The sequence below is a fragment of the Thamnophis sirtalis genome, unplaced genomic scaffold (genome assembly GCF_051295495.1).
Source record: "Thamnophis sirtalis isolate CommonGarterSnake01/CBP01778 unplaced genomic scaffold, rThaSir2_p1.2 scaffold_2, whole genome shotgun sequence".
Classification (NCBI taxonomy): Eukaryota; Metazoa; Chordata; class Lepidosauria; order Squamata; family Natricidae; genus Thamnophis; species Thamnophis sirtalis.
Genome location: NW_028261382.1, coordinates 75,315,895 through 75,342,878, shown reverse-complemented (window position 1 = coordinate 75,342,878; position 26,984 = coordinate 75,315,895). Strand labels below are relative to the sequence as shown.

Sequence of the window (26,984 nt, the reverse complement as noted above, 5' to 3'; positions counted from 1 at the left end):
AGCTTCTGCCAACCTAGCAGTTCGAAAGCACATAAAAAATGCAAATAGAAAAATAGGGACCACCTTTGGTGGGAAGGTAACAGTGTCCCGTGTAACTTTGGCGTCTAGTCATGCCAGCCACATGACCACGGAGATGTCTTCGGACAGCGCTGGCTCTTCGGCTTTGAAACGAAAATGAGCATCGCCCCCTAGAGTCGGGAACGACTACCACATATGTGCAAGAGGAACCTTTACCTTTATCTTTGGTAAGAGGATTACCTGTTCAGACTAAACCCATAAATATGAAGAGGTACACTTTTGGAAAGTCTTAGAAGAATATTTGGTGGAAGTGTGTAAAAGGATTTGTATATATTGAGGACTAATATTATTGTGAGCATCACAAAGATATAATGAACAGGTCTGAATTCTGCAGTGTTTTGCACGAATATGGAATCAAAAGTGAATGGCTAAAGTAAGTAAAGAAACTCCGCAGGAGATTAAATAGAACACTTATGAAATGATTCAATATTGAGCAGAGGTAAGAGAATACAATACCGTTTGATATTTCCTACCCTGCTTAAACATGTTTGCATGTAAAAATGCATGAAAATTCTTGTGAAGATGCTGGCCTTGAATGTGCACAAATTTTGGTATGCAGAAGAGGCTACATTTATTGGCTGAGAATCCAAATGATTCCCAGGGAATATTAGACCTATTGTCTGATGCATTCAGGTGAATGGATGTGAAAATTAATGTATTCAACTCCAAGGTTGCTGGGTTAGATAGGAACAATTGCCAGTTATACTTTAATTGCAACCTCCTTCCTATGTAGCGCAAGTCATGAATTTCTGTACCTGGATAAAATGTTTACTAAAAATGGGGAAATGGATGAAAAAATCATTGTTAAAAAAAGTCATTTTGTAATCGGAACTGGGTATGTCTAGTTTAATGGAAAGGAGGACTAGGGGCAACATGATAGAAGTGTTCCAATATCTCAGGGGCTGCCACAAAGAAGAGGGAGTCAAGCTATTCTCCAAAGCACTTTAGGGCAGGACAAGAAGCAATGGTTGAAAACTAATCAAGGAGAGAAGCAACCTAGAACTAAGGAGAAATTTCCTGACAGTTAGAACAATTAATTAGTGGAACAACTTGCCTCCAGAAGTTGTGAATGCCCCAACACTGGAGGTCTTTAAGAACATGTTGGATAGCCATTTGTCTGAAGTGGTGAAGGTTTTCCTGCCTAGGCAGAGGGTTCGACTAGAAGACCTCCAAGGACCCTTCCAACTCTATTATTCTATTCTATTCTATTCTAATCTTATCTTATCTAATTTGTTGTTAGGAATGAATGCTTTTTTGGAAGAGCAATTGAGAACAGTTGCATTTAAGAATGGACTAAGTGTTGGAAATGCAGTTCCTTTTACCACATGTGGTGGACATATAGTAAAGCAAGAAAGTATTGGGAGAAAATACAAAACTGGCTGGAAATGGTAATCAAACAGAATATTGAGTTGAGTACAGCCACAGGTGGATGGTGATTGTCCCCTCCCATAGGGAATAAAGAGGAGTGAAAAGGGAGGGGAGTTTGCAGAAGACATTACATAGTTGAATTCATTAGGGTGAAGATACAATAGCAGAGTTGGAAGGGACCTTGGAGGTCTTCTAGTCCAACCCCCTGCCTTGGCAGGAAACCCTATACCATTTCAGACAAATGGTATAGGTGGTTCCTATTTTTCTACTTGCATTTTTTTTACGTGCTTTCGAACTGCTAGGTTGGCAGAAGCTGGGACAAGTAACGGGAGCTCACTCCGTTACGCAGTGCTAGGGATTTGAACCGCCAAACTGCCGACCTTTCTGATGGACAAGCTCTGTGTCTTAGCCACTGAGCCACTGTGTCCCTTTATATGATGGGTAAATGTAAATAAGTATGCAACAAAGCTTCCAGACCAGCCTGCAAATATTCTAATGGCTGTTAGAAGGCAACAAGGAGAATTCTAAAGTCTCTTAAAGTCTCCCTAACCCTTAGCTGCCACCTGGATTTTTGCAGCAGAAATTGGGTATTATTGTTAGATCTTTTGTTTTGTTATTTATTTCATATGTTTAGGAGACTGAGATGGGCACAATCCTGCGAGGCTCACAGCTACCACCAATAAAAGTATAGAAATAAAACAACAGTCCCACACTTGGTGTGTGGTTCAGATGCTAAGTCACATCCAACTCTTCGAGATTCCATGGACCACAGCAAACCAGGCCCAGTATCTCCTGGAGTTTGTTCAAATCAATGACCATTTGCATCAGTGACACTATCTAATCATTTCATCCTCTGTAGTCCCCGTCTTTCTTTTGTCTTCAGTCTTTTCCTACATCAGAGTAATTACCCTCCACTCTTCCCCATCAACATATTGGACACCTTCTGACCTGAAAGGCTCATCTTCCAGCATCATATCTTTTAACTTTTTGAAACTGTCCATGGACTTTTCTTGGCAAGGATATGGAGGGGGGGTTGTTGTGGCCCACCAGCAGCCAGCAGAGACGCTGTCTGCAAGGAATATCAATCCTTCTATTCACCACTATCCTCTCAGACCTGAAGAAGCTTCTTAAATGAGAAGCAAAACATCTTCAAAGAAAAAACAAGTCCAGTTGCCTCCTGAAAAAAAAAAGCAACTTTGGGACTACCATCCACACAGCTAGCCAACATAGTTTGGTCTAGCTGTTCTCTTCTCCCACGCTGCAAGCAGAATGACGGTTTTGCAAAAGATCTGAAGTGCTGGCTTCAACAATTGCAATATAGAACTGACTGCACTGTAGAAGAGAAAGGAACAAATCCATGCAACTAATCTGAGGCCTAGGAATCTCCCCTCCCTGAATGGTTAAGCTAATTGCTGCACTGCAGAAGAAAGTCAGTGAAATGACCCTACTCTTAGTAATCCTTTCTCAAGGGGACCATATCTCATGCCTCGGATGAAGTGGACTGTGTCTTATAAAAGCTGATGGACCGTGAAACTCTTTAAAGCAATGTTTTTCAACCATGGCAACTTTAAGATGTGTGAACTTCAACTCCCAGAATTCTCCCATGCCGGCTGGGGTATCCTGGGTGTTGAAGTCCACACATCTTAAAGTTGCCAAGGTTGGAAAACATTGCTTTAAAACGGTGTCCCAAAATTCATCCACAGGCCTTTTCCTACTAAGCATCCCAAATGAATCATCCTGGAATTCACTGTACTCTTTTTTTTTTAAATGTTATTTATAATGTAGGAAATTAAAAAAAGATATAAAAGCCAAGTATTCATCTCTTTATTAAATTATCCAGGGATCAGAAATCGGGTTGTAAACAATTAGGATGCTCCCTTTGTACGGCGTTAACATGTTTAAAGCAGATTGGATAAGAACAATCATCCTCATTATCATAATATTGATGGGCTTGGTTTGGTCGATTTTTCCATCGGAGTGGTTTTCTAACAGAGTGGCGGCCCTTTATTTATTTATTTAAATATTGATTTAGAGAATGCCCGATTCTAAATGACGCCAGTACAGTTTACATCACCAAAAGAGAAATACATGTTTTGCATCCGGGAAAGACTGGGTAAAACAGAACCTACTCCAAGCAAAGAAAAAGAAAAACATTACAAGTTTCCCTGGCCTTACAAGAAATATCATCCAGCTGGAAATTTCTCCTGGAAATAAACATGGAAATATTCAAATCTTAACACAGCTGCAAAAAACTCCGAATCCATCCCCAAAACAAAGAAACAAAATAAATCCACGATTAATTTTTTAATGCTCTTTATCTCCAGTTTGTCCCTTCACTCTCCATTTGGCAGTTCACAGTTGGGTGAGACCTTTTGGGTTCAGACAAGGTTTCTAGTCCTTGTGGCAGATGGGGTGTGTTGCTCATCCCCACAAGCGAGCCACACCTTGGGCACGATTTCCCTTTGCAGGTGGCACAATTCCAGCCGCCTACCAGTTTCCTGCTCCAGTGTGCCCTGTGGAGATGGGGAGGAGGTACTAGGAGGCTCAATTTCATTCCAGCAGGGCATCTCGGAGGAGGCTGGGGGGTTGGTTGAGGCTGGGGGGGGGGAGAGGGAGAGATGGCAGGAGGGAGGGGGCTAATTCCCCCCCCCACCCCCAGGGGCCCTGAACACCCCTTCCCTATCTCGACCCTTCCCCACCATCGCAAGGAGCGCGCCAGCCCCTTTTCCGCCCTCAGCGATGCTGGCAAACGCCTCTCCATCCAACCTACAGGTGGCAGAACCCAGCTGGGTACCACTCTCCAGACATGGTGGGAGAAGCCGACGCCGCTGGCTAGGGCGACCCCCTCCTACTCGGGCATCAAGCCAAACCAAACCAGGCCAGGCCAAGCTCCGCCTTTGACCCCCAGCCGCCCAGCTCCGGACCCCGGGTTCCGTTCGTGAGAACGCTCCCCTCCCTCCTTCCCTCCCTCCTCTCTCCATCGCGCTGCGGCCAAAGCGGGTGCCGCGCCGAGCAGTCGGCCGGCCGACCAATAGTAGCCGCGGAAGGCGGAGCCCGAGAGCCAGCAAATAATCGCTCGATGCATTGCGAGCCCAGCCGGTCCGAGCATCCCAGCGCTCTCTCACTGCAGCGGGCGAGGCGAGCGGGCGTCGCGGCCACCGCAGCTGGCGAGGGTTGCGGGACCCCTCCGTCGCTGGGCCGCCGGCGCTGGTGGCGGAGCCGCTGCCTGCCCGCAGGGGGATGCCCTTTGGCGCTGAAGACGCGCCCGGCGCCGTGTTGCTTCTGCAGGTACGTGGGAAAAAAAAGTTTTACGGGGCTGGGGGGCGGCTTGCGGGCTGGGGGGGGGAGTAGCGGGTGGGTGGGAAGGCTTGAACGCGTGTCGTCTACCCAGCCATCCGTCCGTCCGTCCACCCGGGTTTGGCTGTCCACACGCGCGTCTGGTGCTTGACTTGCGGAGCGGGGGGCTCACGGCATCCCATGCGACCCCCAACTTTAGGCATCCAGCGCAGGGGGTGGCTATGGTGTAAGCCCCCCCCCCCGGGAGGGGGGAAACTCCCCACCGTTCCTCCGTCCGTGCGTGGGAAGGAGGCCTCCAAGCAAGGGAAGAGCTGGGTTCAAATCTTTCCCGGATTCCATTCATCCATCCCTGGTGTGGGCGGGTGGGGAGGGGAAGTCGCTGTTCACCTGGCATATTTCTAATGTGCATTGTTTTTTTGGTGTTGTGTGTTTGTATGTGTGTATGTGTGTAAGAGAGAGAGAGATTCTGTAGCAGGCTAGTCCAGTGAAGGGTCTGTGGGGCTTACTCTTGAGTAAATGCCTCTACTTAGATGGATAGCCAATTCCCCAGAGGGGAGGTGGCCTAGCGGAAGTTTGTTTCCAGCAACTTGTAGGTGTGGGTTGAGATGGATAGTAAAACAAGGCTTGCAATTGAGAGGGCCACCCAGAACCTCTGAGAAACTACTAGAGGATGCTGCTACAGGAAAGGAATTTGGACAGCACAGACCTCACACTGGGGATCCAGTTTGGAGATTTCTATACAGAATCAGTTCTTCTATTAAGATGCAACCAGTCCAATTATGGTGAGGTCTCCATGCTTTCCTTCTTGCTGCTGATTGGTCACATGTTGTGTACCAAAGCTGTTCTTTGCGCCTTCCTCGCCACGGCCTGCAACAGTGTGAGCCCGGTGAGCCCTGGAAGGGGGGGGGGACCAAGTCTACTTGCACCCCCAACTCCTGGAGTCCAGTTTGAATTCATGTAATTCACAACACTTTTCACCAATAGCTTTGCCCCAATTTGGCACCGGAAATGCATGCAAATCTCCGGAGCAGTAACCCGATGGGCAGAAATTCAACAGGTGATTTTTTTATTATTATTATTTTGACTCCACACTTTTCTCCATACCTGGAGGAGGGGAAAAAATCAAGGCATAACCCCTGCAAATTGGAAAGGAAGGGCGGGAAAGGAGGAAGAAAATAGCTGGCAAAATGCCGCTGATGCCAGTAGTGAGCCGATTGTAGCCGATGCCTCAGCTTAAGAGAGTGTCAACCAGCTGAAAATGGATTAAAAGTGAAGGCTCAGAGGTGGTTTCACACCTGAAGTATAAAAATAAGCCTGAGCCAAAATCCGCACACCCGTTTATTGTATTAAATATATGCATTAAACATATGCAGCAAGATGATTCATCCAGAATCTCCTGGGCCAGTCTTTTAAATCAAGTATTATATTTATCATTTGTTAGAATGATGTCCCCCCTTTTTTTCCCTGGAGAATTGAGAGACTTACTTGGAGATCTCCCTTTACTGGATTTCCAGACCAACAACCTTATTCCAGTGGGGAGAGAAGGCACAGTACTGGATCCCGTTTTCATCACCATATTTCTAAAAAAGATGTTGAGATTCTAGAAAGAGTGCAGAGGAGAACAACCAGGATTATGAGGGGACATATGATGGACGGTTACAGGAACTGGGCATGGCTAGTCTAGTGGAGAGAAGGACCAGGGGAGACATGATAGCAGTCAATATTTGAGGGGATGTCGCTGAGAGGGGGTGGTCAAGCTATTTTCCAAAACAGCTTTGAAGGCAAGACAAGGAATAATGGATGGAAATTGATCAAGGAGAGATTCAACCTGAAAATGAGGAGGAATTTTCTGACAGGGAGAACAACCAACCCATGGAACAGAAGTTTTCTTCGGAAGTTGTGGGAGCTCCATCACTTGAGACTTTCAAGAAAAGATTGGACTGCCATTTGTCAGAAATGGTGTAGGGTCTCTTGCTTGAGCGTGGAGATGGACTACATCAACTATAAGGTCCTTTCCAACTCTGTTAATCTATTAATCCCCAGGCACTTTGAAAGGATGCGGAGAATCATAGGGCTGGAAGGGACCTTGCAGGACTTCTAGTCCAACACTTGTCCAAGGCAGGAGACAAGGACCCATGCCTAGCCAAGTTCCATAACCACTACACCTTGCAGGCTCTTTTATTTCATTTTTTAAAGATTTATACCTGCCTTTTCTTCAAGAGCTCAGGGTTATATATATAATGAGCCAGTTCTCCTTTCCCCAACATCTTCACCATTACGCTACCCAGTTGTCAGATGAAGAGAGGAACTGAAGCTGGGCCTCCCCATTCCTTCTCCAGCCTCTTCACTGCTGAAGCATCTAATGCAGTGCTTCTCAGCCTTGGCCATTTTAAGAGATGTGGACTTCAACTCCCAGAATTCCCCAGCCAGCCATGCATGGATCTAATGATTGCTAACATCTGTCTTGGGGGGAGACCCTTCTATAGTAACAGTTATCTTATCATTTTTTTAATCTGGAGGGGGCAAGAGAGGTGTTATTTCTGCAGAGTAACAATCCTGCTGTGGTTCAGGACACTTTTTGTTTCTCTTAAACAAATCTCAGGGCCGAATTATTGACATCAACAAGGAAATGGTATCATCGGTTGCCTTAGTAGGACCCTCCAAAAGTATCAAACCCAAAATCAAGGATAATGCAATATGATCCTTCCAACTTGAGTTCTTTATTGTTTCATACCTTTAGACAGAATCTTGCCAAATTGAGGACTCTTCTATCTGCACCTAGAACAGGGATCGGCAACTTTAAACACTCAAAGAACCATTTGGACCCATTTCCCACACAAAAGAAAACACTGGGAGGCACAAAGATCCTAACCGGAAGCCCACCCATTCAATTCTGGAGCTGACTGGAAGTCCGGTTCCCCCACCATAGAATCTCCCCCTAGTGTGGCCTCCTTATTCCTCTACCTGTCCTAACTGAAAGCCCTATCAATTGTGGAGCTGACCGGAAAATCTGCTCCTTGCCATACTGTCTCCTCCTGGCGTGCCGTGCTTCCCCCATTCCCAACCGGATGGTCATCTCAAAATTGTGGTGCCAACAGGAGCTGCAACAGAGAGATGAAAGAGCCACATGCAGCTCCAGAGCCACATGTGGTTGCTGTCCCCGATCTAGAATATACTCGGTGAATGATGAAGGAGTGGCTGCCTTCACCCACTTTTTCTCACACATGGTATCTGGGCTACGTTGCCTTTTACTCCTCTGGAATATACCCCTCCTATCCTGGAAACCCATCTCCTTATTGCCTTTGACTGCAAAGACCATCATTCAGTGGGGATCCGGGATGTCAAACTTCTTTTTCAGATGGTAAACCACAACAGTGTTGGCACAATACATTTAATCACATCGAGAAAGGACCCAACGGTAGCTATTCATCCGACGTGTGAAACTCAAGTGGGCCTTCCTGCTGTAAGAGTCCTTCCAGTGTCACACAAACTCAATCTGTTGTGTCAGCAGACAGTTGGAAGGATCGGGTGAGCCCTGAAAATAGGTTAATTCACCCAGGGAAGTGCGTTGTGTGAACATCTCCAGCAAATAAATCATTTTTTGTGAAAGCTGAGGGTGATAAGGATGGAGGCATTGTTGGCAGGAACATGCAGGTTTTCTATTATCCATCTGTCATCCTTGCTCAGGCAAGCTTTTTGTTTTTCCAGAGTTACGGAAATCTGCCAAACCTGTTTAACTCGAGGTGGCGGGAGCTGTAGATTCCCCACCATGAGTGTATCAGACGAGCCACCTTCCAAACACAACCCTGATCTGTGCCCAGCCGAATTCTTTTTTTCTTCCAAAAAAAGGCCCCTTTGTTATTTTCTCACTTTTGGTGGTGGTAGGGGGACACTGATGCAATCAAGTGAGTTACTAATACCACTCTATAAAGCCTTAGTAAGACCACACCTAGAAACCTGCATTCCAGTTTTGGTAACCACACTATAAAAAGATGTTGAGACTCTTAGAAAGAGTGCAGAGAAGAACAACTAAGATGATTAGGAGACTGGAGACTAAAACATACGATGGACGGTTGGAGGAACTGGGTATGGCTAATCTAGTGAAGAGAAGGACCAGGGGAGACAGGATAGCATCTTCAAATATTTGAGGGGCTGCCACAGAGAGAAGGGGGGGTCAAGCTATTTTCCAAAGTCTTAAAGCATTAGTAAGGCCACACCTAGAATCCTGTATCCAGCTTTGGTCACCACATTATAAAAAAAGATGTTGAGACTCTAGAAAGATTGCTGAGAAGAGCAACGAGGATGATGAGGGGACTAGAGACTAAAACATACAATGGATGGTTGCAGGAACTGGGCATGGCTAGTTTAGTGAAGAAAAGGACCAGGGGAGACATGATAGCAGCCTTCTAATATTTGAGGGGCTGCCAGAATGAGGAGTGGGGTCAAGCTATTTTCCAAAGCACCCTAAGGCCAGATAAGGAATCATGGATGGAAACTGACCAAGGAGAGATTCAGCCTAGAAATAAGGAGAAACTTTCTGACAGCGAGAACAATCAACTTTGGAAGTTGTGGGAGCTTCATCCCTGGAAGCTTTCGAGACTGGACTGCCATCTGTCAAAAATGGTGTAGGGTCTCCTCCTTGGGCAGGGGGTTGGACTAGATGACCTACAAGGTCCCTTTCAAGTCTCTCAATCTGTAATCAAGCGTTGAAACAAGCATTGCTTTACTAATGAGAATGTTTCTGGGAAAGAAATAGTGCAAAATGGGTTTGGGCGCAGGCAGCCCTGCTAACTGCAGAGCTTCCTTCCTTCCTTCCTTCCTTCCTTCCTTCCTTCCTTCCTTCCTTCCTTCCTTCCTTCTTTCCTTCCTTTCTAATTTTAAAAGTGCATGGCTCTGGTGAGGAGTGAAGGGTCTTGCAAGAGAAACTGGGGGTCTGGGTGTGGCGAGGAGCACGAAGAGTTTCATTTAGAAATCCAGGCACTGGGCATTGTCTCCCAGCATAGCAGAAAAGCCAGTGTCTCCAGCTATCGGTGATAGATTCCACCTCAAGAGCCTTTCCTTACTTGCCAGAAACATGTGGCTGTTTTCTGAAGGATTTTGCTGCCAACTGGCAAAGGTGTTTGGGCTGATAGGGAATATAAGGAGATATGGCTTGAAAGAAAGTTGCAGCAAGAATCGGTGGTTGCAGAAAGAACTGGGGGAAGAGCGAAGAGGAAGGAAAGAATGGAGAAATGGGTGGCTTTCTCCTCCGTACACCTTCACTGCCCCCTCTTTCTACTGACTATGTGGTTCAGTAACTAAGACACTGAGTTTGTTGATCAGAAAGGTTGGCAGTTCGATGATTCAAATCCCTGATACAGGTCTCCTGCCTGAGCAGGGGGTTGGACTAGATGACCTCTAAGGTTCCTTCCAACTCTGTTACTGTTTCCTGGGAGGATGGAAAAGACTATGACGTGCATCTACAGATTACTAGAATTGGAAGGGACCTTGTAGGTCATCTAGTCCACCCCCCATGCCCAAGCAGAAGACCCTACGCCATTTCTGACAAACGACAGTCCAGTCTCTTCTTGAAAGCTTCCAGGGATAAAGCTCCCACGATTTCCGGGCAACTTCTGTTCCATGGGTTGATAGTTCTCACTGTCAGAAAATTCCTCCTTATTTCCAGGTTGAATCTCTCCTTGATCAGTTTCCATCCTTTGTTCTTTCTCTGGCCTTCAGGTGCTTAAGAGAATAGCTTGACTCCCTCATCTCTGTGGCAGCCCTTCAAATATTGGAAGATGTCCTGTCTCCCCTGGTCCTTCTCTTCACTAGACTATCCATGCCCAGTTCCTGCAACCGTCCTTTATATATTTTAGTTTCTAGTCCACTCATCATCCTCGTTGCTCTTCTCTGCACTCTTTCTAGAGCAGTGTTTTTCAACCTTTTTTGTGCAAAGGCACACTTTTTTCATGAAAAAAATCACGAGGCACACCACCATTAGAAAATGTTAAAAAAATTTAACTCTGTGCCTATATTGACTATAGGCAGGTGTTTTTCCCAAGGCACACCTTACACTATGTCACGGCACACTAGTGTGCCGCGGCACAGTGGTTGAAAAACACTGTTCTAGAGTCTCAACATCTTTTTTTATAGTGTGGTGACCAAAGCTGGATGCAGTATCTGTAGGTGAAGAGTATAATTACAGCCAGAACCGAGGTTCACCAAAGAGGAATTTGCTTCTGTGCTACTCAGAAAGTTGCTACGCTGCAAGTTTGAATATGTCGGTGAACACATTGAGTAACTCGGAGGATAGGGCCGAGCTCAGGAATTCATATCTTTGTTTTTTTGGGGTGTTTGTGTGTTTCTCCCCACATCCACTGTTCTAGCATCAAAAGCAATTTTTGGGGGAGTCTAATCTTCTCCCCTTTTGCTCCTGGGATGACAGCCGAGACAAAACTGCTGATATTCTCTTTACACTCAATGACCTTCATTCATGATCCACGGGTCCAGTTTTTTTTCCTTCCTTCCTTCCTTCCTTCCTTCCTTCCTTCCTTCCTTCCTTCCTTCCTTCCTTCCTTCTTTGTTTCTTTCTTTGTTTCTTTTTCTTTCTTTCTTCCTTCCTTCCTTCCTTCCTTCCTTCCTTCTTTGTTTCTTTTTCTTTCTTTCTTTCTTTCTTTCTTTCTTTCTTTCTTTCTTTCTTTCTTTCTTTCTTTCTTTCTTTCTTTCTTTCTTGTGGGTTGTTTTCTGAAGGATGTAAGGATTTCAGGATGGGTTTACATTTTATTTCAGAAATTCTGAAACCGTCTAAGCGGGCAAGAAAAAACACCATCCTGGGTTTCAGTTGAAATGACAGCCGAGACAAAACAGCTGCTATTCTTTTTAGACTCAATGGCTTTTATTCATGATCCATGGATTCTCTTCCTTCCTTCCCTTCCCCTTTCTTTCTTTCTTTCTTTCTTTCTTTCTTTCTTTCTTTCTTTCTTTCTTTCTTTCTTTCTTTCTTTCTTTCTTTCTTCTCTCTTTCTTCATTCAGAAATTCTGAAACAGTCTACGTGGGCAAGAAAAAAAACACCATCCTGGGTTTCAGCTGAAAAGCATTTAGTATAAATTGCACCGGCTGTTTTTCCGTCTTTCTGCCCACCGAAGTGATAGGACTACGCTGGGAAACCATATTAATACCTTCCCTTACAATGTTTGCAGAATGAGCTAATTGCTTTAGCTAATTGATAAATGAAGCAAGCCAAGCTCAGCAACCATATTATGCAACTTAAGTAAAACAACATACAGCAGTGTAAATGATTTGTTTATTTTTAAATAATGACTGTGTTTTGAACTTGTGGTTTAGGGATGCTGTCGAGCAAGATAATAATTATGGGTACACATTGGCCAGAGTTTGACAACGTACTTAAGTTTGAATGTAGATCTGAAAACATATTGATCATCATTATCATCATTGTTTATTAAACTTGGATGCCGCCTGACTTTCATCAACAACTCTGGGTGACTCACAAACAAGGGCATTACCATCAAATGAATAAAACATAAATAAAACAAAAGATGACAAGTAGAATGAGGTTAGGGGTCTCACTGTCCCATGCCAAAGGCTTGGGGGAAGAACCAGCTCTTCCTAGTTCTTCTGAACCATAGCACAGCGGGGTGGGGGGGGGCATTCATATCTAGGGGAAACTTAGTCCGGAGGGCAGCCACTACCATATTTCCATGAAAATAAGACTGGGTCTTATATTATATTTTGCTCCAAAAGATGCATTAGGGCTTATTTTCTGGTTAGGTTTTATTTTGGGGAAAATGTGGCACTAATTGCGTCCATCTGGCTGATGATCTTAACTGGGGCTTATTTTTGGGGTAGGGCTTATATTATGAGCATCCTGAAAAATCATGCTACGGCTTATTTTCTCATTAGGTATTATTTTAGGGGGAAAAGGGTACTACCAATAGCACTTATGTAGCACGTCACAGTGCTTTACAGCCCTCTCTAAACGGTTTACGGAGTCAGCTTATTGCCCCCCAACAATCTGAGTCCTCATTTTACCCACCTTGGAAGGACAGAAGGCTGAGTCAACCTTGAGCTGGTCAGGATTCCTGGCTGTGGGCAGAGTCAGCCTGCAATGCTGCATTCTAACCACTTTGCACCATGGATGGATGGATGGAAGGAAGGAAGGAAGGAGGGGAGGGGACAATAGCAATAGCACTTATATACTGCTTCACAGTGCTTCACATCCCTCTCTAAGCAGTTTACAAAGTCAGCCTATTGCCCAACAATCTGGGTCCTCATTTTACCCACCTTGGAAGGATGGAAGGCTAAGTCAACTTTGAGTCTCTGTGAGATTCGAACTGCTAAATTGCCGGCAGGCAGCAGAAGCAGCTTGCAGTACTGCACTCTAACCACTGCGCCACCATGGCTCACTACTACAGAGAAGGCAGAGGAAATGCTATGAAAAAGCCACATGCAGCTCCAGAGCTGCAGGTTGCTGACCCCTGGTTTAATGTGAGGTCTTAATTCACACCATAGGGAAAGACAGAAGCTGGGTTCACTTTGATCTAACTCACAAACTGCCCAAATCCATTTCATCCCAAGCTAGCATGTTTTGCAAATTCAGCCTCAGTTGCGATTAATTAATAATTGTGCACAGAAGATCCTTAGAGGGGTGTTTGTGTGTCCAACGCATACATATGTGTAAGCTTCTCTAAGGCTGGTTTCCCTCCCATTTTGATTGTGTAATGTTAGACATGCTAAGAATGTTTCTGAAAAAAAGACACTTGCAAAAATAATTAAAGGGATTGAAATAGAATTAAATAATCGTCACAGAAATCTAAAGCAGAGAATAAACATATTTAAGGAAAGAGTAGTGGTTGGGGAAGAATGGGGGAGGAGCAAACAACGGGTGCTATAATACTTTTTCCTACATTTCCCCCCTTTTTTGGTTTGTCCTGTTTTTAAAATTCTTAAAATTCTCATATTTTCACTTGAATCCTTGTAGTGCAGGAGCCTCCTGACCTGGTGACTTTTAAGACTTGTGGACTTCAATTCCCAGAATTATATTTATTGTTTTACCCCTTCCCAAATGTTTGCTTTTGATTTTCTGATTTTTTTTCATTAATAGAAACTAAACAAAGAAAGGAAAAGATACCCCGTTTCCCCTAAAATAAGACCTAAAATAAGACCGCATAATAAGTCCAATCAGGCTTTTGAACGTATGCACAAAAATAAGCCCTCCCCCAAAATATTGAAACACAGCAGCAGCCATGAGGTGACCACACTCGCCTCCTCCTGCACTTCAAAAGTAATGACCTCTCTGAAAATAAGGCCAAGCGCTTATTTTGGGGGTCAAAAGAAAATAAGACCCTGTCTTATTTTGGGGAAAACACTGTAGTATTATTTAAAATATTTTGGAGCATCCTGGGGATTGGAATCTATCTACCTTGGGCTTGTTCCAGAGGTGAAAGCAACTCAAAACCTTATGTTGCATTCCCACATCAAGCTAATCTTCGGTTAACATGTTTGTGTCTCTCTGTCTGTCTGTGGCTTGTGGCTACTTTATAATTCAGAATATAATGTGAATCCAGAAAATTGGTTAATTCAGTTACTGTCAGGCACCGGGAAAATCAGGTGATCCAGATAGTTCAAATGTGCTTAATGATTTATTGTAAGCTTATGTTCTTTACAAGAATCTGATCTACTAACGGTCAAAGGAAATAAGTGGAAATTAAGAAGGAATTCAAGATAGATCTTTTGTGGGCATGAAGGTACTCATGACTAATGACATGTTTCACCTCTCCCTTGGGATCAAGCCCATTCAGAATGTTCTGGTGCATGCTGGGAAAATCAAGTTAGTGTGGGGTATGGCCTATTTTTGAGTTTAATTTATTTGAGTGCTGAAATCCTGGTATTGTAATGGAAAAGGTGAAAGAGTGCTTATCTATACACTACTAAACTCTCATGGTTGTTTGATTGTCACCTTTGGTTGGGTGAAATAGTGTATCCTAGGGCAACAATTTTTGAACCAATGGGCTTTCTTAAAGAGCGTGTCCAAAGTCTGAGATCTGTGACTCCCATTGTGATTCAAATTTGGCAAAGTTTTGATGACTTTGATCCTGCCATGCCATCAGCAGCAGTTCATGGCATCATCATTTCCAACATTTCCTTCCGGCTTCCCTCAAGGAAAGTCAATGGGGAAGCCAGTAGGAAATCAGAAGTCATACCTATATGCACTGCTTTTTTCCCATGTGTTCTGACCTGGGCTTCCCCAAAAAGCATGAGGTAGAGCCCGGGTCCTGACAAAACCCCTTTTATTAAACGAATGTGAATTCCCCTCATTCACATTCACCCAGGCCTGGCAAACAATCTTTCAAAGGAATATTTATGACCACAGACTTTATCTATAATGGAAAGCTGCCATGTAAATGTTTTCCAAATGAGGTGCTGTGCAAGGAAAGACTGGGCACAGAGTCTCTGAGATTCATGGACAGATCTTCACAATCCTGAAATGAATCTAATGACTGAACAAACAAATTGTTTCCTGCAAAAGCCCACTTCTCTTTCGCTCCTCTTTTATTTCCTATGGAAGGGGCCCATCACCTTCCACCCGTGACTTTACTCCCAAGTATACTCTGAGTTCTGAGCTGTTCTTTTCTTCTGACTGCTCTATACTCACTGAGAACAGGCTCCAGCTGTTCCTCTGCCTCATTACTATCTAGCTCTGTAGGCACATGATCACTGCCAGACAATCTTGGCCCCATCTCTGCCTCCAATGCAGACCCCTTGTCTGAGCCTTCCCCAGCCTCCAAGACTGGCCCATGCTCCTCCCCAACCTCCTCACTGTCTGACTCTGCTGCCAGCTCTGCTGGCCGCTGGCAGGCCACAACACATAGTCATTCTATTTCCCTGTTTAGGCAAAGAGATAGCTGTGAAATAATAACCCAATGGGTCATAGGTTGTCTAGAAAAGTTATCAAGCCAAAAGGCTGCTACTCCTTATGGCAGTGGTTCCAAGGGAAGAATATTTTTTTAGGGTTTGAAATTCAGTTTGCTTTGTTTGAGCCTCCAGAGGGGAGCATACAGCACTGATTCTCGAAGATAATACAGAAAGGTTTAAAATGAAATGGACACTTTCAGAATCATCGAGGCTCCTGCTGGGTCAGACTAAAATATTCATTTAGCAGCCTCTCTCCCTGTTAGGTCTCCCAAAAGCAGGACTAGATTGCTCCCCTGTGATTGGCATTCAGAGGCATCCAACCAACACAAGCAGTGCAATTTTCATCCTGCATGATTGTATATATACACAACGGAGACAATGATATTAGGATTTATTGGCCGTTAATTTCAGAGCTGAGCTGTACATTGTATTAGGCTGTATATATATGGTGGCTCAGTGGCTAAGAAGCTGAGCTTGTCGATCAGAAGGGTCGGCAGTTCGGTGGTTCAAATCCCTAGTGCCATGTAACGGAGTGAGCTCCCGTTACTTGTCCCAGCTTCTGCCAATCTAGCAGTTCGAAAGCATGTAAAAATGCAAGTAGAAAAATAGGGACCACCTTTGGTGGGAAGGTAACAGCGTTCCATGCACCTTTGGCATTTAGTCATGCCAGCCACATGACAACAGAGACATCTTCAGATAGTGATGGCTCTTCGGCTTTGAAATGGAGATGAGCACCGCCCTCTAGAGTTGGGAACGACTAACACATATGTGCGAGGGGAACCTTTACCTTTAATAAGGGGGAATCCAGGTTGCTGCCAGCATTACTGCTGGTTCAGTGCATGTGCAATTTTACTCACACACATGCAAGACACATGCTCTGTGCACGTGTGCAGTTGTTCATAAATACGTCTGTGTATGCGCAGAACATTAAAAAATATATGCCGCACCGATCGGGGAACTGGTTTGGAGGTGTAGCAGGCCTGGGTCGCTGCTGGTTCCAACAACCCAGGTCGGCAAACCACTACCAGTCTGAACTAGTAGGGACCCACCTCTCGGGGGACTCCTTGCTTGAGATTAAGACATGAAGTCATGTTTAATGGATGGTTTATACCAGGAGTCTCCAACCTTGCAACTTTAAGACTTGTGGACTTCAACTCCCAGAAGCAAAGCTGGCTGAGGAATTCTGGGAGTTGAAGTCCACAATTCTTAAAGTTGCCAGAGTTGGAGACCCCTGGTTTATAAAAGCACCCATAATGTCTGAATCTGGACCTCAAGATATATATCCCTTCTCTCATCTTATTCAGATGACTACCAGTAACAGGCAGTCCTTGACCTATGAGCACAACTGAGCCCAAAATTTCTGTTGCTACGTAAGACATTTGTTAAGTGAATTTTGCCCCATTTGATGACACTTTTTGCCATGGTGGTTAAGTGAATCACTAAAGTTATTAGTTTCATAACTCCATTTTTAAGTGAATCTGGCTTCCCCCATTGATTTTGCTTGTCAGACGATGACCAAAAGTCATGACATTTATTGGGATTTATAGGCCGCCCTTTTCCCTGAGGGGACTCAGGGCGGCTTACATTCGTAGGGAAAGGGGAAGTGCAATATAAAACATGACATGACTCCAGAACACTGCAACCGTCATAATTATGAGTCAATTGCCAAGTGTTTTGATCCTGTGACCCCATATGGAGTGGCTGCAAGGATTGTAAGTGTGAAAAACCATCTAAGTCACTTTTTTCTCAGTGCTGTTTTAACTTTGAACTTTGACCTGTGTTAAACTGTTGCAAGGTCAAGAATTGCCTATAGTTTTATCTGGGCCATGGTGCAATTTTTCATTTACATACTGTCGTTTTATAACTGCATTGTTTTTTTGACTCTTGATGGGCAGGCAGAGTAGAAGAGCAGCTCATACATTTATTAAAATTGTTTAATAAATCAATAAGCAGTGTTTCAGCCTGTAAACTCAAAGCTTGCGGGGTGCTTAGATCTGGGCCATGAAGCCTCGGAAGCAACAAAGGACTGGCCCACCATCCCTTTGCCAGCGAAAATGGAGCTTGGGAGTGCCATGCGTGACCCATCTGGGCTCCATTTTCACTGGCAGAGGGTTGGCAAAACAAAAAAAAAATAAAACAAAAGGAGGAATATTTCCTCTTTTGAATTTGAGCATTCAAGAAGGAACAGGAGAAAATAGTAATATATGAGTATATATTCAAAAGTAAGATGCAAAGGGGGGGGGGGACATAACCAGGATAGATTTGAGAAGGGAACAAGAAATGATATTTAACTATTTTTGGTGTCTGCGAAAATTCCACCACCAAGAAAATAAAAATTAAGAGCTGTAAGAGACACCTACAACAATAGAAAAAGAAAGGAAGAGAGGAGAGGAGAGGAGAGGAAAGGAAGAGGAGGGAAGGAAGATAGAAGTGAGGAGAGGAAGACAGAAGGGAGAAGGAGAGAGGATAGGAAGAGGAAGGGGAAGAGAGGAGTAGAGGAGAGGTAAGGGAAGGAAGGGAAAGGAGACAGGAAGGAAGAAAGTAGAGAAGGGAAGGAGGGAGAAAAGAAAGGGAAAAGAAGGTGGTGTTAAAACAGGCAAGGGATGGTAAATAAAGCAGCCCAAACGGTGTGTTATAACCCTGTAAATGGAATGACAAATGTATAACACCGACGAAGGTAAAAAAGAATAACAACTATGCAAATGTATACCTATAATTGTATATAGAGAACATAAAAAACTTTTCCAAAAAAAGAAGGAACAGGAAAGGAGGAAGGGAAAGAGGAAAGACAAAGAAAAAGAAGGAAAGATGAGAAGAGAGCAAGGAAGGAAAAATAAGGAAAGAGGACAAGGAAGAAGAAAGGAGAATGAAGAAGGGAAGGAAGGAAGGAGATTATAATGAGAGGGAGAGAGGGTCTGAGGGAAGTCCTGCCTTAGCACTTGGCCACCACAGGTGCTCCCCAACACGAGTGATGTTGAGCTGGCCATGCCCACCCCGAGATCAAACACAACCCTGATGCATCCCTCAGGACCCTGGTCTAGACAGTAAAGAAGATACCAAGAGAACTTGACAGGTAAAAGCAGCTCCAGAAAGTCAAACCCCAATCATTTGCAAGTTTGCCTAAGCCAGGGTTTCCCAACCTTGGCAACTTGAAGATGTCCAGACTTCAACTCCCAGAATTCCCCAGCCAGCGAATGCTGGCTGGGGAATTCTGGGAGTTGAAGTCCGGACATCTTCAAGTTGCCAAGGTTGGGAAACCCTGGCCTAAGCAACCTTTTAAAAAACATCTCTCTCTCCCTCCCTCCCTCCCTCCCTCCCTCCCTCCCTCCCTCTCTCTCTCTCTCTCATACACACACACACACACACGGTTAACCAGCCAGAACAAGTACTTGGGTAGCCAGAAACATTTCCATGCTTTCTGTCAAAGTGAAGCCAAGAATCAGAATTTCCAAGGACAAGAGATGTCAATGCTATTGCTAACCCACTGGGGCATGAAGCATACAGGAAAGGCTCTGTTGAACCATAATGAGAAGGAAAAGCAATGGGGGTGGGATGGGGAATTGCCCTGAGATTTTTTTTTTTTAAAGGAATTTGCATACTCATTCTGACAGAGCAATCAATTTTTTTTCCCCAATGGCTGCATCAGGGATGTCCAACCTTGGTAAGTTTAGGACTTGGGAACTTCAACTCCCAGAATTCCCCAGCCATCACGGCTTCAGGTCTTAAAATTGGCAAAGTTGGACACCTCTGGCTACTTCGTAGTAAATAGCCAATATTCTTCCTCCCCTTTGCTGAGTTGTATATCTGAGAGTGAAGGGAACTCTTAATTTATGTATGACTAGCTGATAACCTGGCATTGCCCTGGTATTCATTTCATGGCCATATATTTATCTTCAAAATAATGAAAGCCTTGTTGAAAATGTCTGGACCAAACATAATTTCTAATGTTGGTATAATGTTGGATTTTCCCCCTTACCAGAGGGAGCCCCTTATGGAGTCCTGTGAAGCTGTTACCATGGCAATTCCACTGCGCTGCACAGTATAAGCTATTTTATGACAGTACGGTAGAAGCCATTTGAAGGTACAACAGGCTGTATCTTAACAGAACACATCCCCTGAGGGGCATTAGGGGTGTCTTACTCCCACAGTATTTGTTTTCAGAGAGTAAGTCATCTGTGTAACAAGTTTGGTTGGAATTGCTTGAGGTGTTCCAGAGTTTTGCTGGAATACACAGACACAGACAAACACACACACACACACAGACACACACACCCTTCATTTTTGCCTCTTTCTCCAACTATGATGCAGTCCCAAGCTTTCTCTCCAGTCTCAGTCCTTCTCCAATTTGGGGCACTCCAAAAGTGTCTCTACCTTTCAGAATTTCTACCTTCTGGCACGCATTGGACTTGGGTAAAACCAAACTAGCCAATGAACAAGGATTCAGTTGCTATGCCCCACCAATCATAACAGATCATTAGTAACTCAAATGCATCACCTTCTTAATCAAGACTAGCATTTCTCAACCTTGCGAAATTTAAGATGGATGGAAAAATTCTCAATCATCCAGATCACAGTTGTCCCAATGGTGCTTTTTCTGGAGGCAACTGGACTTCCTTGTTTTTTTTAAAGATGTTTAGCTTCTCATCCAAGAAGCTTCTTCAGCTCTGACTGGATGGTGGGGAATAGAAGGATTTACATTCTTTGCAGACAGCTGGTTGTTCGCATCCTTTTAGAGGGTGGTTGAAGCACCAGAAAGTTCAGTTGCCTCCAGAAAAAGCACCTTTGGGTTAAGATGGATGGATTTCAACTCCCAGAATTTCCCCACTAGCCTGGTTGTCTGGAGAATTCTGGGAATTGAAACCCAGTGATTTAAAACATGGCAAGGTTGAGAAATGCTGGTCTAGATATTAATAAGCATCGATGAAGCATATTGTTGTTGTTAGTTGCAAAGTCATGTCTGACCCATTGTGACCCCATGGACAATGTTCCTCCAAACCTTCCTGTCCTCTGCCATCCTCTGGAGTCCATTCAAGCTCACGCTGACTTCTTCATTGACTCTATCCAAGCCATCTCGCAAGCCATCTTGAGAGACCGCCTGCTGCCAATTACCTCCCACAGACCCATTAGATCTCACAGGGTTGGCCTCCTCCGGGTGCCATCTACCAGCCAATGCCATCTGGCTATTACCCGGGGGAGGGCCTTCTCTGTGGCAGCTCCGGCCCTCTGGAATGAACTCCCCGCAGGGATTCAGACCCTCACCTCTCTCCAGGCCTTCCGAAAAGCCGTTAAAACCTGGCTTTGCCGGCAGGCCTGGGGGTGATGAGTTCCCTCCCCTCTCGATATGTATGGTTGTGTGACTGTTGCTTACTTTTATTATTCGTATTTCGTTTTTTATGTTCCCCTTTTCCCCCTTGAATTGTTCGCCGCCCTGAGTCCTCCCGGAGAAGGGCGGCATACAAATAATAAAATTCTATTCTATTCTATTCTATTCTATTCTATTCTATTCTATTCTATTCTATTCTATTCTATTCTATTCTATTCTATTCTATTCTATTCTATTCTATTCTATTCTATTCTATTCTATTCTATTCTATTCTATTCTATTCTATTCTATTCATCTCATTCTCTGATGTCCCCTTCTTCTTTTGTCCTCCATCGTTCTCAGTATTAGGCTCTTCTCCAGGGAGTCCTTCCTTCTCATTAGGTGGCCAAAGTACTTGAGTTTCCTCTTCAGGATCTCGTCTTCTAAAGAGCAGTCAGGGTTGATCTCCTCTAGGATTGACCGGTTGGATTGCCTTGCAATTGGATCGCCTCACAGGAGTCTTCTCCAGCACCAGAGTTCAAAGGTCTCCATTCTTTGGCCCTCAGCCTTTCTTATGGTCCAACTTTCACAGCCATCCATTGCAACTGGGAAAACCACAGCCTTGACTAGACATACTTTTGTTGGCAGGGTGATGTCTCTGCTTTTTAGTATGCTGACTAGATTTGCCATGATGAAGCATAAGCAATGTTCAATAAAGCCACGTTTCTCATTTGGTGCAACACAACTTGATTCATTCCACAACATGAAGACCATAAATCAGGGCTGAGGACTTGGGGCTCTTGAGGATAGCTGATCTACAGTGCTCAGCATTACAGACATGGCTGGGTGGGCTGCATGACATTCAGCAAGAGCTCAAGATCGATAGTTTCCCAATTCTTGCCAAACATACTTTGGAGATGTACCGAAAGCGCATGGAAAATGTTCTCCCTCATTTCTCTGCATGACCTTCAAGTCGCCCTCTGGTTGGGTGACTTCCCACTGCTGCTGTGAGAACGGGCATCGTCCATTAATCAGTTCCTGACACTTTGCAATTGCCTTCTTCCAACCCATCATCCTATGTCAGTGCTGTGGCCAGAGCTTGCAGCAGATTTGGACAGTGAGGAGGTTGGGGAGGAACATGGACCAGTCCTGGAGTCTGGGGAAGGCTCTGATGAGGGCTCTGTGTTGGAAACAGAGAGGGGCCAGGGCTTTATGCCAGTTATCAGCTGCCTTCAGAGTCAGACATCACTGAGGCAGAAAAATAGCTGGATTCTGTTTCCTGTGTGCGCATACGCAGAGTGACCAGACAAAGGGGACATTTAAAGAACAGGGCTCGACTTAGGAGTAAGGCCACAGGTGGATGATGAATGGCCCCTCCCAGAGGAAATAAAAGAGGAGCAAAAGGGGAGTGGAGTTTGCAGGAGACAATTAGTTCGCTTAATTGGTTGGTGACTCTCTGAGACTCTTTGCCAGGTTTTGCAGATATTGGCCTGGCAGCTCCCCAAGCCAGATGAGGTCTGTGACTGTAAATCTTCCCTTGAAAAACTTTGCTGGATGTGAATGAGCAGAATTCACAGGAAATTAATAAAGGGGGGGGGGTTGGGACCAGGAGTTAGTTTCATTTTCGGGAAGCCTTGGTCAGAACAGACAGCTTCTCCTCTTCCTTCTGGGTTTCTTTTCTTTTGGTTCCTTAGACAAAATGGCCCAGGTCCTCAATCCATCTTCTGCCTGCGATGCTCATTTACAAGCATCGGGAGATGATGGCTATTGTTATTTTGGCAGTTCGATGCATCACCCATACAGGTGGTGCTTATGGCACACGGATTGGTTTCCAAAGAAAATTGCATCATATGCAAACGAAGGGGGAATGAATAAAATTAAAACTCACTGCTTTGCCAGACGGTGCATATTCCTGTGCGGTGAATGCATCCAATATGCCTCTCATCCTTCCCCATCCTTTGGGAATGTTTTCAGCCCCCCAAAAGTCTGCTCAGTCAAAAAAAAAAAAAGACAGCAGAACGAACCCACCAATGGTGCCAGCCATATGCTAATGTATTTTGATAACCTGTTTTGCTTTTTTTCCCCTTCTGACTGAGGCTTCCCCAAAAAGTACAAAGCACATCCCTGGTCCCGACAAAAACTTTAATTAAACGAATGTGAATTCCTCTCCTTCACATCCAGCAAAGGCCTGGTAAACAGTCTTTCAAAGGTGAATTTATGACCACAGACCTTATCTAGCTTGGAAAGCTGCCATGTAAATATTTTTCAAACGCAGTGCTGTGTGAGGAAAGACTTGGCACAGAGTCTCTGAGATTCACGGACAGATCTTCACACTCCTCAAACAAACAAACAAATGAACAAATTGTTTCCTGCAAAAGCCCATTCCCCTTTTGCTCCCCTTTTATTTCCTATGGGAGGGGCCATTCACCATCCACCTGTGGCTTTACCCTGAGTCAACCCTGATTTCTTAGCTGTTCTTTTCTTTTGGCAGCTCTGTGCATGTGCACACTGGGAACAGGTTCCAGCTGTTCCTCCGCCTCACTGTTGTCTAACTCCAAATGCATCTGAGAACTGCCAGACGGCCTTGGCCCCTCTCTGCCTCTGACACAGAGCCTTCCCCAGCCTCCAGGACTGGCCCATGTTCCTCCCCAACCTCCTCACTGTCGGACTCTGCTGCCAGCTCTGCTAGCCCCTGGCAGGCCACAAAAACAGCATTCTGTCCTTGTCAGTCCCAAAGAACCAAGAACGACACCTGGAGTTACTTCTGAATAGTTTCTTTATTGTTATTCAGCTAGTGAATATTCATCTGTTGTTATTCACCTAGTTAGAAATCTTACCAGATTGTAACAATTCACTGCATAACTATTAGATAAACTCTGAATCTCTAGGGAGGTCTGTCTTTGCTCTCTTCCTGCCTACCAGACATTCAAAGCTCCACTGTCTCCTTGCCTTCTGGAAAGAGGCTCTTCCTCCTAGGACTCCAGGCTACCTTCCACCATAGTCCTGTCTTGCTCTGATCTCAAAGGCAAAGGAGTTTTTGAATTGGGTTTTGGATGCAGGCTTTCCCTGGTGAATTGCTTCAAAAGGGAATGAATACTGAATAACAGAGTTGGAAGGGATCTTGGAGGTCTTCTACTTTCAACTCCTTGCCCAAGCAGGAGACTTTATAATATTCTGTACAAATGGCTGTCCGATCTCTTCTTTAAAGCCTCCCGTGATGGGACACCCATAACCTCTGGAGGCAAGTTGTTCCACTTGTTAATTATTCTCACTGTCAGAAAATTTCTCCTTCATTCTTGATTGGATCTCTCTTTAATAAGTATCCACCTGTTATTTTTGTCTTGCCCTCATGTGCTTGAAGAATAGGTTGACCCCCTCTTTTTGTGACAACCTTTTAAATATTGGAAGACTGCTATCATGTCACCCCTAGTCCTTCTCTTTGTCAGACTAGACCAGGGGTAAGCAACCTTAAACACTCAAAAGAGCCACAAAGATCCTAACCAGAAGCCCCCCCATTCAGTTCTGGAGATGACTGGAAGTCCGGTTTCCCCACCATAGACTCTCCCCCTAGCACGGCATCCTTTTTCCTCTACCTGTCCTAACTGAAAGTCCTATCAATTGTGGAGCTGACCAGTGACAGGGAGCCGCAGCAGAGGGATGAAAGAGCCACATGCAGCTCCTGAGCCATAGGTTGCCAACCCCTGGATGAGACCCACCTAGTTTCTGCAACCATTCATCATATGTTTTAGTCTCCAGCCCCTTAATCATCTTTGTTGCTTTCCTCTGCACACTTTCCAGAATCTCAACACCTTTTTTCTATGGAGGTGACCAGAACAAGATGCATTATTCCAAGTGTGGCCTTACCAAGGAAGCATATAGTAGTACTAATATTTGCTGCACAATCATTTTGTATTTAGGATATATTCTTCCTGGATGATTAATGGCACCATCCAGCATTGGGTAAAAAAATATAGTCTGCTTAATATTTCATATTCATTCTGGTCACAGCACTATCTTTCTCTCAAAAGATGATCCAACTGATCACAGGATTTTTCTTAAAACTGTTCGGCTCCACACAATTTATTATGTCTGGTTCCTGAGCCCTCCTCTGCGATTTGCAATTTCTGTATTTTCTTTCTGGGAAATTCCATTAAAAAGAGATAAAGGCTATTTATAAAGTTTACTCCCACCCTTTTGAGATGCTTCCTATAAGAAGAGAAGTGCTTGTGTGTATATCATGCAGTCTTCAGGAACAAATACTTACAACAGATATTGTTAACTTCTCGGCTGGTTTCTGTAAGGGCTCTGTGATCGACACTAATTAGCAAGCAGTGTTGTTATTCTCCGTAAAAATTGGCAGCAGGAAGAACTGAGGAGGTTTTTTTTAAAATAAATGGGTGGGGTGGGTGTAATGGGGATGATTGGCCCAGGGCCACCATGGAAAACTCAGCAATCAAAGTAACAATCAGCCTTTCAAAGGATGGATTCAGACCAAGGAAGCCAGTCAGACAGAAGATTATAAATCTGGGGGACTTGCCCCCCCCCCAATATTCCTGTTTAGTAGACAAAGCAGAGTGAAGGAAATACATGATCTTGGACACAGGTGTTGAACTCAAGGCGTCACATTGCCCTCATGTGACTTTTTGTGACATTTTTTTCCCTTCGCGGAGTTGGGTTGGGCGTGGCCTCTGCATGATGCATCTGGCCTATGGACTGCCAGTTTGATACCTCTGATCTAGGATGTCATAAGGGGACATTTTGGAAAGAGTGGTGAAGGAGAAGACCAGGCAGAGATATGTGCTTGGAGTCAAGATAGTAATTAGTGTGGAGTTGTTACATTCCCACAAATGTTTGAAATCCAGCTCCCCTTGAAGTCCGTTGACTCTTATCTAATGCCAAATTAGTGACAATCATTATTTCACAAGATTCTTGTGTATAGACATCAGAAAAAAATGATTTTAACTGGAATTTAATATGTGGTTCGATTCTTTGCACCTGACAGGTGATTTTCAGGCAGTAGGAGGCTGTTTCCAGGGATGCTCATAGGCTGTGCTAAGAAAAATTCAACATGTGGTCAGAACTGTACATTATAGCCAGTGGTTGGATTCAAATTTTTTACTACTGGTTCTGTGGGCATGGCATGGTGGAAGTTGCTTGGTGGGAGTGGCGAGGGAAGGACACTGTAAAATCTCTATTCTCACCCACTCCAGGGGAATGGTACTGCAAAATCCCCATTCTCTCCCAATCAGCTGGGACTCAGGAGGCAGAGAATAGATGGGCTTCCAACAGGTATTAAATTTAGTCAATATCTTTACTGTAATGAATGCTATCACTTTTAGCAACCACTGTTCCATTGTAAAAGGTAAAAAGATAAAGGTTCCCCTTGCATATATGTGCTAGTCATTCCCGATGTGAAGTTCCCAGTAGCTGACCTAATTAATTTACGAGCCTCCAGACAAAGTTCAAAAGAAATCCAATCATTTATTAGGATCGACATTCTGGTGTAGACTCCTGTAGAGCCAACACTGCTTTTGCTTAATTGCGTTTGAACTTTACCCCTGTAATTCCCTCCCTTCTGTCCTGCATCATAATTCATATTCTCCAACTAGGCTGTAGACATGAGATCTGACTCCGGCCGAAGGCATGCATGGAATTTCCCCTTCCATGCCAGCCTGATAATTCTCATGGCAATGCTTTAGAAGTTGACATCCGGCCCCCCTCACTTCCCGAAAGCGACCTGTGTGACACAAAGACAATTTGAGTACAGGTATATAACTTAAGGATGTGTCCCTCCCCCAGGCTAGCTTGGATTTTCTGCATGGAATTTTGCTATGAAGCGATCAGCCTGGATATTTCTACTTTTCACCCAAGATGCCTCCGATAATGGGTAGCCCTTCCACTTGATTAAGTATTGGAGTTGTCTCTTGTGCCACCTTGAATCGAGGATTCATTGAACTGCATAATGGGTTTGTCCCCCTATGACCATAGGGCCCGGGGGCTCCCGGGGTAGTGGTCTCAGAGTGGATC

The 26,984-nt window shown here is 44.5% G+C and overlaps 1 protein-coding gene across 2 annotated transcripts in view; it reads left to right on the top strand.

Moving 5' to 3' along the window:
* Window positions 1–4,483: 4,483 nt before the first annotated feature.
* Window positions 4,484–26,984, top strand: part of ZMAT4 (zinc finger matrin-type 4) — a 214,857-nt gene continuing 192,356 nt past the window's right edge. The window contains exon 1 of one of the 2 annotated variants that reach the window (XR_015695364.1): window positions 4,484–4,734. Coding sequence is in view for 1 of the 2 variants with exons in the window: in XM_087703765.1 (XP_087559891.1) it covers window positions 4,687–4,734 (48 nt within the window). In the remaining variant the exon portion in view is untranslated. The remainder of the gene's footprint in view (window positions 4,735–26,984) is intronic. The other variant, XM_087703765.1, reaches the window with a different exon arrangement.